The sequence below is a fragment of the Penicillium cosmopolitanum genome (genome assembly GCF_028827165.1).
Source record: "Penicillium cosmopolitanum strain IBT 29677 chromosome Unknown utg000005l:1.0-4006212.0:1.0-4009387.0, whole genome shotgun sequence".
NCBI classification, from domain to species: Eukaryota; Fungi; Ascomycota; class Eurotiomycetes; order Eurotiales; family Aspergillaceae; genus Penicillium; species Penicillium cosmopolitanum.
Window position 1 is genome coordinate 1,720,953 of NW_026622675.1, and position 15,971 is coordinate 1,736,923.

Below are 15,971 nucleotides of genomic sequence, written 5' to 3' on the forward strand. Positions count from 1 at the left end.
CACTCGAGGAAATAATCGTCGTTGATTCATTTAATGACGCAACACTCCGAGGAAGCAGGGAAACCGAACCTCCCAGGCTCTCGCCGCTCCATCCTCAGCATGTTATCAAATGGTATAGCGAAATGCCTTATCCTCGACATCGGTACGATCCGAGTCCACAGAAACCCCCATCTGACTACCGCGACCATTCCCCTCAACCCTATACTCAAACAGACCCTGATCCGCCTTGCGATCACGAGCCTTATTCTTAGCCTTGACGATAAATACATAGATCACAAAGACCAGAATCAAGCTAACCATCGCTGCAATACTCAAAATACACCCCTTCGTATAACGAGGTGCATCATCCTGAGTCCAGGCCTGAGGACTAACGATGCACCCAACACAGTACGCGATAAAGAAAGCCGCCGAAACAATGCTCTTCTTCGTGTTTCCCTTCACGTTACTTGCGATAATACTCGCTGCACTGCTTATCAAGGCAGAGCTACAGCCGCCAAGCCAGGTCGCTATCACAATTCCCCATTCCGCACCTTCTGCTGGTAGGGTCATGAGTAATAATGCTCCTAAAAGGGGTACAAAGCAAAGCCCTATGGCCGTGTATGCTCGAGTTCCTGGGAAGAAACGAGGGACAAGGGCGCTGATCCAGGTTGTGGTGAAGTTGAAAGCGCCGGCAGGGGTTCCGATGAGCATTGTCTTGAAGGTAGAGTATCCGAATCCGTGTATGACAGTGGAACTGAACTAAGTGGATTCGAGACAGATAAGATATGTTAGCCACTGGTAATCAAAATCAAGACAAGACAAGAGGAGATATATCTTGGAAGAAACTTTAATATACCTTCATTATTGGGGTCGTGAGGGTGATACAAACGCCCATCAAGCAATAAAGCCACATCATAGGCGACAGAAGGGCCTCTCTAACCTGGGATTTATTGAATTCTGCACGATCTTGGGTCGCACGATCGATAGCCATGCGCTGAGTTGCTATCTCGCGTTCACGGGGATTTAAAAACCAACAGCTTTTGGCATCTCGGGGCATCAGGAATATGAACAGGAGACCGGTGGCACAGGTTAAACCGCCACAAATCAAGAAAAGAGTGCGCCACGGGGCCAAAGGGAAATTTCCTTGTCCAATACCATACATGATGAGGGCACCTATGATCTGGGATATACCATTCATTGAAACCCACGTAGCGACTCGGATCGGGTGTTCGTCGCGTTTGTACCAGATACTCGTAATTATAATGAATGCCGGCGAGACAGTTCCTGGTCAAATATTAGATCTAGACCCCCTAGTACACCCTCCAAGACTGAGGGTAAGTAAGTATCTTACCTTTGGAGAATCCCAAGAAAAACCGTGCAGCTGCTAGGCCGGAGAAAGTCTGGACTGCGGCGAGACACATATTAACACCGCCCCAAAGGACGATGGTCACTCCAACATAGATAGTAATGGGAAGTCTAGAGAGCAGAATTGCAGCTGGGTACTCTGAGCAGAGCTGGCCTAGATAGAAGAGTGAAACAGCCCAGGAATACTCTTCGCCTGATAGTTTGAGGTCATCGCGGAGCCCGAATATAGCAGCTTGGTTGATAGCCTGCTTGTCAAGGTCTACATAGACGATTCGAAACAATTAGGCATGTCTGTCCATGAGCCCAAAATGTTGACTAACATTGGAAGAAATAGACCAATGCCATCAGAGGCATGATGGCGCAGTCAAGTTTTGTAACCACCCTTTTCTCTTCGACAGGGTCAATCACGTAGGATTGAACGTCGTCGACTCTCTCAAACTCCTGAAAGTCAGGGTTGACTTGATCCTCAATGGGTTTATTGAGCCTAGGCTCTGTATTGGACTGGAACATATTGCCTTCGAGAGTAAAAAGAGACAATGCGTATTTGATGTAGCGAACTCTGGGAGAATAGGAATGCAGAACCAGATTACCTTACAGCTGTACAACTAGAGAGAGGACTTAAATAGTATCCCCCCGCAGTTCGGAAAACGTTAATGAGAGCTACATTATCCGCCCCGTGGGGTACTATACGGGGCAAACCGGTAGATCAATGGCAACATTTTCTCCGAATTTCAACCGTTAACCGAGAGGTCCAATTGGAAAAATCCCTAATAGCTGATAAAGGCTGTGAGACCCGGTAACCCTGGGGGTGGGGGTCTATCATATCGGCAAAAAGGGGGAACTTGGTATCGGCGAAATAACACGATGCCGATATAATGCATATTCAGTACTTCGCTTCCAAGCAGACTGACTAGACTAGTGCATTATCCTGTTAGCGGGGTAGCCATTAGCGATTCGTGAAAGTTTCCGCATTAAAAGGTCGACTTTGCCCTTACCAGAAACCCAATATCCAGAAAAAGCGTCCCGATCTCACGCCACGACAGAGTCATGTTTATGATAAGACCATTCCATCGCAGCATATGGACTGCCCGATTCTTGTTGAAGCCAGGTCATTCTCAAGTTCGATTGTTCAGCTCATGCAATGCAAGAAAAAACAATCATTCCTTACCCAATGCTTCACCCCCCTTGCTCAATAAATCATACAAGGGTTTATCAAACCCTTCTGCATTTTTATTTTTGGCCTTTGCCGCCATATTAGGCTACGGTGCAGCAAATTTTGTCACTACTACCGATTCCAGAGCCATACTAGACAATGGTAGACTACCAGACGTCAAGTATGCAACAATGAGTGACATGGAAAAGGTAGGTAATCATATTGCTCCGAGCTAGTTCAAGTCTTGCATATGTGTCCCGGACCCATTCTGATCTTACCTACTTACTCACCTTTATCTATCTATCCATCTACCTATAGGGAATTGCCACCATCCGCCACCATCTAAAAGACCCAGACATAATATCCACCGACTCAGAAGACCTTCTAGCACATGGGTACTCAGAGTGGTCATCTGTGAATGTAGAAACATTACCCGTGGCCGTTGCCTACCCGAAAGACACGGAGCAAGTTCGCACTATTGCGCGGATCTGTCACAAATGGCGGATACCCATTATCCCCTTCAGTGGGGGGAGTAGCGTGGAGGGGCATGTCTCTGCGCCTTTTGGCGGAATTAGTCTTGACTTTACATTTATGGATAAGATTGTTCGGGTTGATGAGGATGATATGGATGTCGTTGTGCAGCCGGGTGTGTGTTGGTCGGATTTGAATCGGGAGTTGGAAAGGATGGGGAGTGGGCTTTTTTTCCCTATTGATCCTGGTGCGTTTTAAGATGGAGATTCTTGATGGAAATGAAAAAGGGAAAGAAGAAGAAGAAGAGGAGGAAGAAGAGGAAGAAGAAGAAAGTGCTAATATAACATCTCACAGCCCCAATCGCAAAAATAGGCGGAATGATCGGCACAAACTGCTCCGGAACAAACGCCGTCCGCTACGGCACAATGAAAGACTGGGTGATAAATCTAACGATCGTATTAGCGGACGGCACCCTCATAAAAACGCGTCGACGGCCCCGTAAATGCTCAGCCGGGTATAACTTGAACGGAATACTAGTTGGATCCGAAGGCACGCTTGGAATCGTGACCGAGGCAACACTCAAGCTCGCGGTCCGGCCGCAGCATTACTCTGTTGCCGTCGTGCCATTCAATGATCTGACTTGTGCTGTGTCTGCCGCTGCGGATGTCATTCGAAGTGGTGTGCCTGTAGCGGCATTGGAACTTATGGACGAGGCGCAGATGAGGATTGTTAATGATGGAGGGGTCACTCGACCGCGGGTATGGCAAGAAGTGCCGACTCTATTCGTTAAGTTCTCTGGTACGGTGGCGTCTGTTGAGGATAATATTGACAGTGTGAGGGAGATTGTGCGGGCGTATGAGCCGGGTGAGTTCGAGTTTGCTAAGGATGAGAAGGAGCGGGAACTGTTGTGGTCGGCGAGGAAGGAGTCTTTGTATTCGCTTTTGGCGATGAGGAAGGATGGTGAGATTATGTGTAAGCTGCCCTGACCTTTTAAGGCTGGCCTCCATGTTGGACTGTGCTAATGACAGCGGAATCAAGGGAATACCGACGTCGCCGTTCCCCTCAGTCATCTAGCAGAAATCGTACAAGCCAGCAAAGAAGACGCAAAGAGACTTGACCTAAACGCTTGCATAAAGGGCCACATTGGAGACAGCAATTTTCATGAGAATATCACCTACGACCCCTCAAATCCCCAAGAGGTTGAAAATGTCAAACTTGCCGTGAAGAACATGATATCTCGCGCCCTGGAAATGGATGGCACTTGTACCGGTGAACATGGAGTCGGGCTTGGGAAGAAAACTGCACTTCTTTCTGAGGTTGGAAATGATACAATTATGGTGATGGTGAGTGGCGATTTGTGCGAGACAAATCATGATCCTACCCTAGCCGGGGCAGTCTCGTGGCCTGGGCACTGGCAGTCCATTTCTGACGAGTTCTGTCTACTCTACCAGCGTCTAATCAAAGGGGCCCTCGATCCTAATTGGATAATGTAAGTTTGTCTGAACCTCGAATTTCAAGTTGATAATGAGCTGACAAGAATGGCGGGCTTATTAGGAACCCAGGGAAAGTGTTTGATCGCTAGGTCAATTCGGTGTTTGGCTTTACCTGTTGGGTAGAGACTTGTGATATCCTTATCATTCGCCAGGGGAGGATGAACGGTAGAGTAGACTGGAACGACCAGCCTACTACTATTCTCGTGCCGCTCTTGCTGCTGGTCTAACGTAGTCCATTGCAGTTGCACTCCCACTGTAGCTTACGAGTAAACAGAAAATAAACAAAAATTGTCTCCGAAGGATCCATTGCATAGGTATATACAGGCGAAGACACAGAAAGTAAAAGAAACAAAAAAATGAAACCAACCATCTTATTTACGCCGGAGGAGATTCCACAAACGAGGGAGAAATAGAATATGACAAGATGAATCAAAAGAAAATGAGAGCCAGCCAGCCAGCCAGATCGGGAGGGGCACAGCACAGCATACACTCCCCACTCCAAGCCAAGCAAAGCAAAGCACCGCAGTACCAATGAAGATGGCAAATAAATAGTAGGGAGTCAAAAAAGATGAAGAACAATGCTAGGTCATCACAGGGTCCATGTCCAAGGAGAAAAAGAATCCCGGACCAGAACAGAAGGGGTCATAACGATGCAGTAGCTGCCAAGAATGTATGTGAGGGACGAGGGGAAAAAATGATTTAACACTTTTGTTTTGTCTGTCATTGTTGCCTTGCTTTTACCTCGTCATATCCCAGTCCGGTTTCAGCGTGGCCATCAGATCATCCTTAGTGCCAACCATGTCAGGCGGGAGTCTGCTGACGCGGTAATTACCCATGCGCACATTGTTCTGATGGATATTGGAAATACCGGTGCGGTTACTGCGGATACTACCTGAGTCACTGGCGGGACCGCCCTCGTTCTTGAACCGCGGCGGCGGCGCAAAGTCCAGACTTGTGAAGGTGCCGGACTTGCGGAGCATGTGCGGGCTAGGAATGGCGGCAAGCTCGTCGAATGCTGATGCCAGAGGCGTGTGTGCACGCATGCCCGGGCTGTAGGGGCCGCATGCCGCCGGTGGGAGTCTCGGGTCGGCCGGCAGCTCGGTCTCTGATGGTGTGGGCGGGAGCAAACTCGTGCGCGAACATGTCGTCCTTGAGCATGTGGGGGGTCGGGAGCACTTGCAGAGGGGCTGGGGGTGGCATTGGGCGGCGAGGAGCACGGGGACCGGCCCCGAATGCGCCAGAGGCAGATGAGAATGCTCGTGGGGGAGGCGTGCCGTACCCACCGTACCCGCCGCCGTATCCGCTGCCGGACGAATTGGTTGCCATATGGCGAGCGGCTCCTTGGAAGCGAGGAGGGGCTCGAGGGGGAGGAGTCATGGCGCGACGGCCCATAGGCTGGGCGAATGGCATGGGTGGAGGTGCGCTGGTATCATAGTAGTCTCCGGTAGCTGGGTCGTAGGCGTAGGCACCGTCATCATAGTACTCGGCGCCGTAGTCTTCATAGTAGGTAGTCTCCCGCTTGCTTTCATCAAAGTACTCCTTGTAGAAAGATCGGATCCGGTTGGCACGCTGCTCGGGGTTGTCAGCCGGGTCCTCTGGTGGCAGAGGGCGGACACCGAGAGTCAAGCGGCGAGTATCCCGGTGGGCATCATGTGTGTCCAGAGTTTGCGGTGTCTCTTCTGGAAGTTCCGGTAGCTTATTATCCTTTCCTGGTGTTTCTTCATGCGTCTCGGTACCGTGAACATTGACGGCAGGGATCATCAGGGATGATCTGCGCTCATGTCGGTCATCCCCATAGTCACTCGTCACGTCACTAGACGGCAGAGAAATACGGGGAAGTTGCACGGTCGAGGACTGGGCATGCTCTGCGTGGGTGTCTGGCAGAGGGAAGTTGGGGCGATCTTGATGAGTGTCATAAGAATGAGGGTCGGTATCAAAATTCAGACTGGCGGTATTCGAGTCGGGGTACGGGAGCGCCTGGCCCTGGGAGTGACCGGCAGAAGCCGCTCCAATGGCCAGGCCACGGTCATCATGCTCTGAAGGAGTCGGGTTAAGACCAGGCACGGGGCCGAAACGGTCCTGGGGAGACTGGGCATGAGAACGAGTAGATGAATCGGGCGAGGGGCTCTTATAGACGGGAGGAGGCGAGGAGCGGGACATGCGCTGAGCGTTCTGCAGCAGACCAGACTTGGGTTCTTCGGAAGCACCGAAACGAGACGTCGAGCCAGCAAAGCTCGATGAATCGTCACGAGGGGGTCGAGAATGGGAGCGAATCGAACGATTGTCGGGGTGTGCGGCAGCAAAGGCACCAACGGCTGATGGGCGATACTTGTCATCGTCGATTGACCGACCCATCGAGTGCAAGGAATCCTGGGAGCCATGGAGTCCGGGGGCATGAGATAAGGGTGCATCATGTCGATCGACATTCCTCCCTTCGTGTGGCTTGGTTCCATCATCTGGGGCATGCCATTTGGACCCGGGGGGGGCGTTTCTCCTTCTTCCTCCACGGACAGCATCCATATCCATACCAAAATCGAGAGACTTGTGCTTGTCGTTGGCGTCTTCACGCATGAGCTTCTTGACATGACGACGGTGGAGGAAAATGAGGACAATGATAGCACAGAGAATGGGGACACTATTTGATGGTTAGTGATGTCAAATGGTATTTCTGCACGGCAGATCGACATACCCTGCACCGAGTACGACTGGCAAGACGGTCGTGGTCATGTTGCTGGTGGGCTTTTCCCCGGTACTCTCGGCAGCGGGAGCTCGGGCGACTAGAGACGGGGCATGGTGGATGGTATCCGAAGGAACGAGGAGAGGCAGCCTCGCGGCGGGGACGACCTCTCGTCGGGCGTGGGTGTGCCTCAACGCCATATTGTGATGGGCGTGAGGCATGGTGGCAGGTGACCACTGTTGGTACACAAATAGATAGTCGATAAGGAATCAGAATCTCCAAAACAAGGCGATCGTAGGCAAAGCGATTGATTATTGAAACATTGAAGGACTTGGCTGGTGGAAATCGAAGGTGGTTTGGAATGAGGGGGACGGGGTCGGGTTGGTTGCAAGTAGAGAGCGTGTGTGTAGTGTGTTTTGAAATGAGTGAACGGACCAAAGTCCAAGAACGAGTGGCGGCCAGCAGCCAAGGGAGGGTGAAGGAAGGACGAGATGAAGATGGAGATGAAGATGAAGATGGAAGTGGAAGTGAGGTGGAAAAGAAAAGAGGAGAAGGGGAGACACGCTAGTCTGTGGGAGGTGCAAGTTGATACGGCGTCAGTACGACTCCGCATCCCCTGAACTTTTACTTAGTACTTTCTCTTAATTTAGAACACTCTCCCCTCCCCTATTCTCTTTCTCCGCTGTCGTTCTTGTTTATTATGAGATTAACACCCCTTGAGTATCAACATCAGTATGAGTATCAGTATCCATGACTACTCCCAGTCTTCTCACACACACACACACACACAACACCCTTCCACCACGCAAGGATATGAGACTGTGGATGGGGCCAGCCTTAGTGTCAGGAACCCGCCAATCTCTCAGCCAATCAGCGACCAGCTGCCCCTGAACCGGAGATGAGGCGAACAGCTCTGCTCCCAAATGTAAGGGCAAGATGGTCAAGATGGGGCTGTGTTTATTATCCAAGTACACACAATACCAAATACAATACAAACAATACCCGTTCCTTCGAACTGGCTGGACCTGGCCATACACACACACACTCACACTGTGTCTCCCACTGTCTCTCTCCAACGGTGTTCGGACGATCCTTCTCCCCTCAACATGAGACACCGGCCGCCCTCCCTCATTTAACGCCACATTCCCCTCCCCAGAGTGCTCGTTTCAAGTTCGGCGCCAAGAACAGCAAGTCACCAAGCAAACCACCAAGCTAATCCGAGATTTACCCTCATGACCCTGCTACGAGTGCTCTGTCCTACTATACGATTACGGGCACAACATAGCTGTGTAGCTGTGTACCTCACCACTGTCTTTATTCCGGAACATGCATGCAGCCCTGAGATGGCCTCATGCAGGTTTTGAATTTGAATTTGAATTTCCATTTCCATTTCCATATCGGATCCCCTTTCCCGGCCGCAGGTGGGCGTCTGTGTGTCTGTGTCTGTGTGTCTCTGTGTGGTTTCTCCGATCCGACCGTAGAGTTTTCCCTGTCATTTGGCACTGGCACTGGCACTGGCAATACGTGAATGCCATTGTCAAAGGTTATTCTTTCCCGCTCCTTTAATAGTATCGATCGACGATCGGCTGCCAGTGTTTATCAATAATTGTTCAAGTTAGTTCTATATGTAGCCCCTAGCTGTGGCCTTATCTTGCCCCTGCAATAAGGTATCTGTCACGTGCTCTCGATATATCACATAGTATGCACTTCGTAGTAGGTAAATTGTCATATTTATGTACGGAATATTTGGTCCAGGGTCTTTGGATCTGCCTAGTGTCTAGCCCAGGTAATCTGAAAGTGCGGATCGGCACTTTTACCGCTTCGGTACTCGACGAAGCCCTGTCGTTTGAGATACATGAGGCTGCAAACCTTTATCTCTGACACTGGACCTGTCTTCTGCATTAAGAGCCCTGGAGCTTGAGTTGAGTAAATCCGATCGAGCGCGGTAACTAGTTGCCTTGCATAGCACAAACACCTGAGTAATGCTACCTAGGTAGTAGTAGTAAACTTTGAGGTCGTGTCGGGCCAGATGGGCAGTTGGTCCCGAGGTCGGCACATTGGTTTAATATATATACACAACCTCGAGGGCTTCAAGTTGAACTTCAACTTCAAATTAAATTGGATTTCAACTTGAATTATATACTACTACTACTACTACTACTACTACTACTACTAGTACCCCTATGAAGAACTTGAACTCTAGAGATCCTGAGACAATCATTTTCTATTATTCATGTTGATAGACCATTAGAAATGCTATCCGAGCCACGCCCGTATAGAAACAATATGCATGACATTCAAGTTGACCACTCATCGTTCATCGGACAGCCTTTACTTCAGGCATGTCCGCAAAAAAAAGGAAACATCATCACAGAGCAGATAACACTCCTCGCGACCGCCCTTTGAATTATTACAGCGCAATTATGAAATATTCACCGCGCAAATATGCAACAAAATGAAGGGAAGGAGGAAGAGGAATCAGGAACCAAACTCAAGGAAAACGAGACATGAAAAGAGGAAAAGAAAAAGAAAAAGAAAAGGAAAAAAGGGACAACTTTACCCAAGTGCTCATACAGAACAGAACAGCAGAACTCGGGTGCAGGCTCTCTCTCTTGCACATATGAAAAATAATAATAGATAAGGAAAAGGCAAAAGAAAGGAAAAAGGTATGGAGCAATGTACAAGGAAGAAGGTTGTACAGACAAAAATGCAAATGGCTTTTAGTGTCGCCTGACTGGAAGGAAAATATGTCATCACTCTATACGAGCTTGAAAAAAGAAAAACGTCGAAGAGGGAGCAAAGTCAAAGGTAGTAGGGAGTGAGAATAAGAGGAAGGAAATTCTCATGGGTGAAGTTGGAGTGCAATCATTAAGAATTGCCTGGTCGGATTTGAAGATGATGCTGTCGCAGGAGGAGGAAGTGTAATATTATGCCAATTAGGGCGGGGGTATTTAAGATCGAAAGGGACTTTTTTAGTGCATCTCGGCCAAAGCGGCTTCGAAGCTTGCAAGGTCGTCATGAGAAGGTTGATCAAAAATTCGTCGGAAAGGTGGATCGGAAGGAAACATGCCCTGTGGGTTCGGGTCCACGCCTTCGGCTTTGCGGATGACTTCTTTCAGGGCCCGAGTGACTACCCCGGCGCGGACAACAAGGTTGCGGAGCGAGGATGTGTCAAACGGGAGCTTTTGAGTACGGGACGACGGCCGTAAGTCAGGCAAGGTGGCTGATCGGTCGTGACCTCGAGTTGGCTGCAAAATATCGAGGACAGATTTCGACTTGGGTGAGCTTTTAGAGAGTTGTCGGAGGGGCTGACTATATGGTTGGTTATTGTTGGTTGACGTTTCTTGCCAGGAGCCTTCATTGTCACGTTTGGGTTGCCTCAGCGGTAAGTTTAATGTGGTTTCTTGTTTCGCTGCACTTCGCCATGACCCATCGCTATCGCGTTTCGTCGACGGAACGGTCAATCCCTCGTCATCGGAGTCGTCAAAGCTGAAGGTAAGCGATAAAGGCGAGCCTGGAGGTGAGCGCTGATTTTCCTCGTCATCGATGGTGGCAAGGTTGACAATACTCTCTGCTTCTTTCCAGAGCTCGCTTGATGGGCCACCGACAAGATCCAAGACACTGGCCTGGTGTCGAAGCCGTTTGAGCTCCTCCACCAGTAGTGTCAATTCTTGTACTTGGCCGTACTGGCCGCGCAGGCTGGCTTGGCGTTCGAGAATGGCCTGGGGAACCGTCATGCTTTGTGCCGGAGCTTCGGACTCGGTGCTCTTTGTCTTCTGGCTGGGGATATCCTCCTCCTCACCGTCATCAAAGTCAAAGTCACTGTCCCAGTCCTCACTCACGCCCTTGCTCCCCAGGCCCCAGGTACCGAATTTCCCAGATGTCTGGCGAGAGTCATTCGGGGGCAATTCCCTAGCGACAGGTACACTCTGGCTGCGAAGGTGAATGCTGGATGGCACCTTTCGACAGGCTGCACGGCTTCCCCGATCGATAGCGTTTTGTTTCCCATGCACGGTACTCGGGCGGGCTTCGGAGTCGGACTGATCCCTGTCCAGTCGTGTCTGCTCTGACCAGTCAAAGATGTTCATTTTCTGGCTTGGCTGCAATTTCTCGGCGTGAGAATCGGCGAAAAGCATGGAAGGCGAACTAGGGCCAGACAGCTCTAGGGGACTAGAGAGAGGGAAGGCCGTGGGCATCTGAAGTGAAGGACCATCTCGTTCACCAGGCAAGGCTCCGATCATACTATGACTGTCATCATCGTCATCATCAAAGAAAGACAAGTTATCATCTGTGCGAACTCGAGTCACAGCAGGGAGAAGAGAGTCGGAGAAGAGTGGAGGATCCTTTTCCACGCGGGAGGCAAACGAGCCGCGCGGAAGGAGATCTTCCAGGGTCGCGACTTCCTCATTTGACAGCTGTGTGCCTGCCTTGTCGAACATCGTCTCGATCCGCAGGCCATTCAACCCACTCAATTCATTCATTCCATCTACTCCATTCAACCCATTCACTCCTTTCATTCCGCTGCCTTGTGTCCCCCGAGTACGGATGGAATCCCAATAATCCGTCATGAAATCAGTTTCGTACTCGTCGCCAGAGGTGAAGACGCGAGTATCATCAGAGCCAATGATAGTCGAGGCCGGATCAGACGCTGCAATGGAATGTCTCTTAGGCGGCGCCGGAGAGAAGAGGGTGCATGACTAGCTGGTCGATTGCAATGCGGCCAGGTTGAAAGATCAACGGCATCGGTGGTTAAAGGACGGTGATGCCGTAGGCCGATGTTGTAGTCGTGGGACACTGATCGTGGCAAACCCGCCGATTGCCCGTTAAAGGTTGACCCAGGTAATTCAGGAGATGTGAGAGGCGGTGGTCGACGGAACACAGCTGGATCAGTGATATTGCGCCGTTTCGGAGCCGAAGGCAAATTTGGATGCACCTTTTCTAACCTGGAAATTTCCGAACGAGGTATAGAGAATGTGCGTCCCTTGACTCGCTTCAGAGATCCGCCACGAGGTCCAATAATCGGGGCGCCAGTCGCTGTCACCGTGTTAACGACGATCCTTTTCGGTACAAGATCATTGAAAGAATACGAATGTTTGTGAGCAGGTTTCTTTGGGGAGGGAGGTAGTGCTGGCGATGGTGGTGCTTCTGATGGGGATGTTTTTGGAGGTAAAGCTGATCCGGATTTTGGTTCAGGTTTTGATGTTGGCAGAGGACGAGGACCAGGAGCAGCATTTTCGACTGGTGCCTGGAACGGGTTTCGGAACTGAGCCGGTTCTGCAGGCTCGTCCCGAGGCACAGCGGTCTTGTTTATTATAGTGGTTGCTGAAATCAATGCGGGAAGCGTATCCGAGTCCGAGACAAGACGCCTCACACTTTGGGCTATTGGAGCTGTTGCAGTGGAAAGCCTCCGAGAAAGCTTCTCCGAGAAGCCCTGTGCCTTTGGGAGCAAGAATGGTTTCCAATCCTCCTGCGATTGGAATTCAAACTCTTCAATTGCTGGGGAATCAGCACGAGGAAATTGTTGTGAAAATCGTGACTCGAAATCTGGAGTTATGGGAGTTTGTAATCGCATTGTCTCGGACCGCTGGTAGCTGGTCGCAGGCCGGCGTAATGCTGACCCGGGGGATACAGCAGTATTGACGAAAAGAGAGGGTGGTGGCGTTGGAACGTCTTGTCGAAGGGCGTTTAACGAGCTTGTTCGGAGCTCGATGTTGGCTAACTGGGCGGGGGAGGATTGGGCTGGCTGATCCATTGAAAGAGGGCGTGACCGGGCTGTTCGTCGACGGGCTGTCAGACTGAAAGGAAACGATAGATAACCGGCGCAACCAGCTTGTTGACGGCCGGCGCGAATGCGATTCCGCCTCATTTGATTCTGTAGGGGCATGTTCAGGGATTCGCAAGGGCGGGTTGGTCAATGTTTGACCGCGACGACGGTATCTGGCCGCGCCAAAGGATAGCGATGCACGGCGAAGGTCCGGCTCTTGGAATTGATTACCACGGGGGATATTCCCTCCCTCGGTCGCTGGTTCCTTTTCATTGATCGTCCAGTCCACGGCCGCTAAACTGGGGCGATTTGATCGAGATGTTTTGGGCCGGACATCGACCGGGGTTGCCTCTGGAGGTGTAGGAAGCACTGGGGGTTCGTAAGGGAGGGTTTTCCGGCGAAATATCTTCGGCTTCGATCGTTCGACACGACCGAGGGCCAAGCCGGTGGGTGCGATTCCTACCGTGCTCAATGCACAAAGCTGATGAGGGGGGGGGTAAAACGCGTTAGTCGGAGATATCAAGCATCGGCGCAAGCAGGGGGCCAGAGCAAAGAGGAATACTCACTGTTGAGACGTGATCCATCCTCAGAGGTCGCTGAGAAGAGTGTCAAGCACCCTCCAGCTTAACTCCACAGGGTGAGTCTTTGCGAGTGACATCCCATTTGGGGTATTTGGGGGGAAGATACGGAGTAGAAGGAAGGAAATCGGGGCAATCGGAGGGCGGAGGGCGGATGGCGGAGGGGAGGGGCTGGGGGTAAACAAGATCGAATCGAATATGCACAGGCGGCCTCCCGATGGGATTTTCGAACACTCGGGAATAACGAAAGAAAGAGCGAGAGAGGAGAGATCTCTCGGCCAAGCCAAATGAAAGGAAAGTTCCGAAAGAGAATAAAAAAGAGTAAAAAAAAAGAGAAACCCAGAAAGCCCACCAGGGCTGGAAGTCGATGACGAGGAAGATGGGGTCAACAACAACAAGGAGGAGGACAAGAAAGAGGGGATCAGCGCTAAACTCAGCTGGCGCAGGGTAAATTAGGCACGCTAGGAGCTCAGTGACTATTTTCGCCCTGGCCTGCAGGGAGAACAGGAAAAGTGACAAGGTGACAGGTCGACAGTTACTTTACGTTCCCTGGGAAACTCTACAGTTACAGCTACAGCAGAGTTACAGAATGTGTGCTCTACTCGTATGTGTACTCGTCTATCAACCACGATTTAGCCTACCAATTTGAATCTAGCATGAATCTTGACATGCATCAACTCCGTCCGCACACTTACACTTTGACTTTGGACCTACTGCGGCTGCCACACGTTGCAGTGGACCAAAACCCCCGACATCTTGCAAGTCATTTCAATCCTCCACCACTCTCAACCAAGTTCTGCTGCTAGGCGGCCCACTCCCGAGTCTCCCCCCTTGCGGCTCACATTTGCATTTGCATCTGCTCGTGTCCAGACGTTCTAGCAGCCAGCATCCAGCATCCAGCCTGGAACCAACGACTGGCCGGAGAAGTCCGCCCAGAACAGACGTGGCTGAGTGGAGAGCGCACTGCTGAGAGGAGCAAAACAAGCCAGCAGATCCAGAATTCCCCACATATCTCGTCTCGGCTGGCTGGGATCGCGTCTTTCAGCCCCCTTTAGCCTTGCCCGGATACTTCACTCACCCGATCGCAGGGGCCCCAGTGGTCCAGTGGCCCAGTGGCCCAGTGCGGCCGATCTGTGTCCACCGACTGGACAACGAACCGTTCCCGAGGTAAAGCGCCTGCTTCTTTTAGCCTGTGCATTCGCTGCACTCAAGCTGACCTGCTTCTGCCCTTCTGCGAGATGCCAACTTCTGAAACATTACTCGTCCAATCCCCAACCCGTCTCTACGTTTTTATGATCCTGCCCCCTCAGGCCAAACACACCGCATTGAGGGGAAGTGGAGTGGACTGGGCAGACCAGGTTAGACACGTTGTGCTCACCTTGCCCACCTGTGCCATGTCGAGCATCTCTCATCTTGCGTCCGCCACATCTTCCATTCTTCGAGAAGTTCCGTCGACATCCACTCGTTCCGTTCTTTGTGAGTGCTGATCACACGGCGAGGGTTCGATATTTTGCTTTCATCTCCGTTGCGAGCGGGTCCCGTTCCAACGGAGTGGTCGAGAACCACTCCTAGGAAAAAAATAAAAACACTGGGGACAATTTGATGACCACAAAACAAACCTGGCATAGGTTCGATAGCACACAGATCCCTATCGTCATCGGCCCCCCCACTCTTGTAAATGAAAAGGAAACCCCGTGGGTCAGACACGAACAACAATCGGTTCTTGCTACCGAATCGGTATCGTTTACCTTTTATCAGATAGGGTTCTAGCTCAAGCCGATTACATAGTGTACCAGAAAGAAGCTTGCGAACAAAGAAAGGTAAAAAAAAACGAAAATCATCACCCTCGTGGTCCATTTCATTTCTTTTGCCCCTGGCTCTCACCTCCCAGCTTCCAGGACGACGATCACAGCCGGTCGGGGACACGCCGAAAAGCGCGAACCCTGTCACCTTCGCTGGCGATCGACATGACCAGTCGTCGCCTAGGGAAGGTCAATAATCATGTTCATTATACAAATGATTGACAGGGATATCCTTGGAATCAGGCGCCAGGGTTGGACCCACAATTGATCTTGTACCTTATGCAAATGCTCATCTTACCAGGAATTAAGCGACGTTGTGTGTATGGAGCATGGAGTATGGAGTACGGAAGACGGAGTATCCTGTCCTCTGTATTCCGAAGCAATTAACGCGAACGGGATCTATTCTTACCCATCGTTAGCTTTGGCGTAACCAATAGGATTACCACTGAGAGCCTTGTCGATATCCGTCTTACCGGTTTCATCTGGTCCCGGCCGAGGGATGTAGACCAAATTGAGATATCTTTTGTACCGTCGGCTGGTTTTCCAAACCTCCAATTGCGCCATTGGGCCGTCTCTGCAAATACTAGTACTAGTCACAATTTATGCCTTTTTTGCCGTGCCGCTATTGATAGAGCAGGGCCGAAATACTCGGGAAAGAAAAAGTTAATCACCATACATTACCCCATAGC

At 50.8% G+C, this 15,971-nt stretch overlaps 4 protein-coding genes across 4 annotated transcripts; 1 reads left to right on the top strand and 3 right to left on the bottom strand.

The window, feature by feature from the left end:
- Positions 1-105: 105 nt before the first annotated feature.
- On the bottom strand, positions 106-1,854 carry N7509_003698 (MFS general substrate transporter; the record flags this gene model as incomplete). Its single annotated transcript, XM_056628335.1, has 4 exons — positions 106-738; positions 836-1,263; positions 1,331-1,603; positions 1,665-1,854. 4 exons carry the CDS (start codon positions 1,852-1,854, stop codon positions 106-108), a joined length of 1,524 nt encoding a protein of 507 aa, XP_056491069.1.
- An 834-nt stretch (positions 1,855-2,688) lies between these two features.
- On the top strand, positions 2,689-4,550 carry N7509_003699 (FAD-binding oxidoreductase; the record flags this gene model as incomplete). Its single annotated transcript, XM_056628336.1, has 5 exons — positions 2,689-2,706; positions 2,816-3,215; positions 3,323-3,928; positions 4,007-4,457; positions 4,523-4,550. The coding sequence occupies 5 exons, from the start codon at positions 2,689-2,691 to the stop codon at positions 4,548-4,550; spliced, it is 1,503 nt and encodes a 500-aa protein (XP_056491070.1).
- Positions 4,551-5,198: 648 nt separating this feature from the next.
- N7509_003700 (uncharacterized protein) lies at positions 5,199-7,359 on the bottom strand (the record flags this gene model as incomplete). Its single annotated transcript, XM_056628337.1, has 3 exons — positions 5,199-5,448; positions 5,501-7,096; positions 7,151-7,359. The coding sequence occupies 3 exons, from the start codon at positions 7,357-7,359 to the stop codon at positions 5,199-5,201; spliced, it is 2,055 nt and encodes a 684-aa protein (XP_056491071.1).
- A 2,751-nt stretch (positions 7,360-10,110) lies between these two features.
- N7509_003701 (uncharacterized protein) lies at positions 10,111-13,486 on the bottom strand (the record flags this gene model as incomplete). Its single annotated transcript, XM_056628338.1, has 4 exons — positions 10,111-11,835; positions 11,877-12,857; positions 12,946-13,383; positions 13,469-13,486. 4 exons carry the CDS (start codon positions 13,484-13,486, stop codon positions 10,111-10,113), a joined length of 3,162 nt encoding a protein of 1,053 aa, XP_056491072.1.
- Positions 13,487-15,971: the final 2,485 nt, after the last annotated feature.